General features: G+C 69.5%; 1 protein-coding gene across 1 annotated transcript in view; it reads right to left on the reverse strand.

Annotated features, from left to right (window-relative positions):
* Window positions 1-1,161, reverse strand: part of MNEG_11426 (Golgi apparatus protein 1) — a gene marked incomplete at both ends in the record, with an annotated part of 4,863 nt that extends 3,702 nt beyond the window's left edge. The window contains 2 exons of the mRNA XM_014040102.1: window positions 55-442; window positions 666-1,161. Coding sequence (XP_013895556.1) covers window positions 55-442; window positions 666-1,161 — 884 coding nt within the window. The remainder of the gene's footprint in view (window positions 1-54; window positions 443-665) is intronic.
* Between the last annotated feature and the right edge of the window lie 130 nt (window positions 1,162-1,291).

Consider the following 1,291-nt stretch of genomic DNA (forward strand, 5'->3'; position numbering starts at 1 on the left):
GCCTGTGCCTCCTCGCCTTCCTCCTCCCCGCCCGACCGCCACTCCTCCCGCCACCTTATCGGCGCCGCCATGCGCTCAAGCTCCGACGGCGCGACCGGCGCCGTCGGCCACCCGTCGTCGGGGTCGATCAGCTGCAGCGACAGCGCCCTGATCCGCCGAAAATGCAGCAGCGGCACCAGCAGCCGCGGCAGCAGCTCCGCCTGCAGCGGCAGCGGCAGCTGCGGCGCCGCGAGCCCGGCCTCTTCCTGCATCTCATCCCAGTGGGGCCTGACCCAGCAGCTCCGCGCGTGCAGCTCCTCCAGGCAGCCGCTCAGCGGGCTCTCCCCAAGCACTCTCAGCACCCTGTCCGCGCCCTCCACGACACCCGCCAGGTGCAGGCGGCGCAGGCCGCCCCACTGCGCCACGATGTCGGTGAGGTCGAAGCGCTCCTGCGGGTTGAGGCCTGAAAAAGCGTGGAGACAGGGCGGCGGCGACGCGCGGGCGCGTCAGGCGGGGCGCACGGCGGGCGCTGGTGCTCTCCTGGCCCGGACACAATCAAGCACGGCACAAGTCACTATCCAGGCAAATCCAGGACGTGTGGCCGTCCCCAGAACCTCAACAAACTGCGGTATACAATAGCAACGGGACCGCCCGGCATCAGACGCGACCGCGCGGTCGGACATTACCGTTAACATCCCATTTCAAGCGCAGCTCCAGCCCGCCAGCGCCCGCGGCCTCGCCGGCGCCCTCCTCAGCAGGCGCCGCCACGTCGCCATCCGGCCCGGCCGGGACGCCCTCGATGGCGCCATCGCGCCCAAGCGGCAGGCGCAGGGGGTCGTCTTCGTCCCGAGTGAGGCGGGACGCCATCATCCAAGTGGGTGCCCCCTCCACAGAACTCTCATCGCCCAACTCAAGCAGCCTCAGCCGCCGCAGGCCGTGCAGGGTGGCCCACGGGCAGAACCCCGAGGTTACGCTCTCCACATAGATCTCCTCGAGGTTGGGCGCGATCTGGCAGAGCTCGCTGCCGTAGTCCTCGATGCCACCGCCCTGGTCGTGCCAGTCCAGCACGGCGACCCTCAGCACCCGCAGCCGCGGCAGCGGGGGCGGCGGCGGCCGCCCCTGATCACCTGCTTGTGTGGGGCCGGGCCACTTGGGGTTCGTCAGAACGACCCCTCTTGCCATCTCCAATTCCTCGAGGTTTGGCAGGTTGAAGCCGACGATGTTCCACAAGGGCTCGTCGCCGTTCTGCACTAGGGACCAGACCGAGCTATCTGAGGTCTCAGTGCAGCGCTGCGAAAACCTGGATTGGGGG

The sequence above is a fragment of the Monoraphidium neglectum genome, assembly GCF_000611645.1.
Source record: "Monoraphidium neglectum strain SAG 48.87 unplaced genomic scaffold scaffold02737, whole genome shotgun sequence".
Taxonomy (NCBI): Eukaryota; Viridiplantae; Chlorophyta; class Chlorophyceae; order Sphaeropleales; family Selenastraceae; genus Monoraphidium; species Monoraphidium neglectum.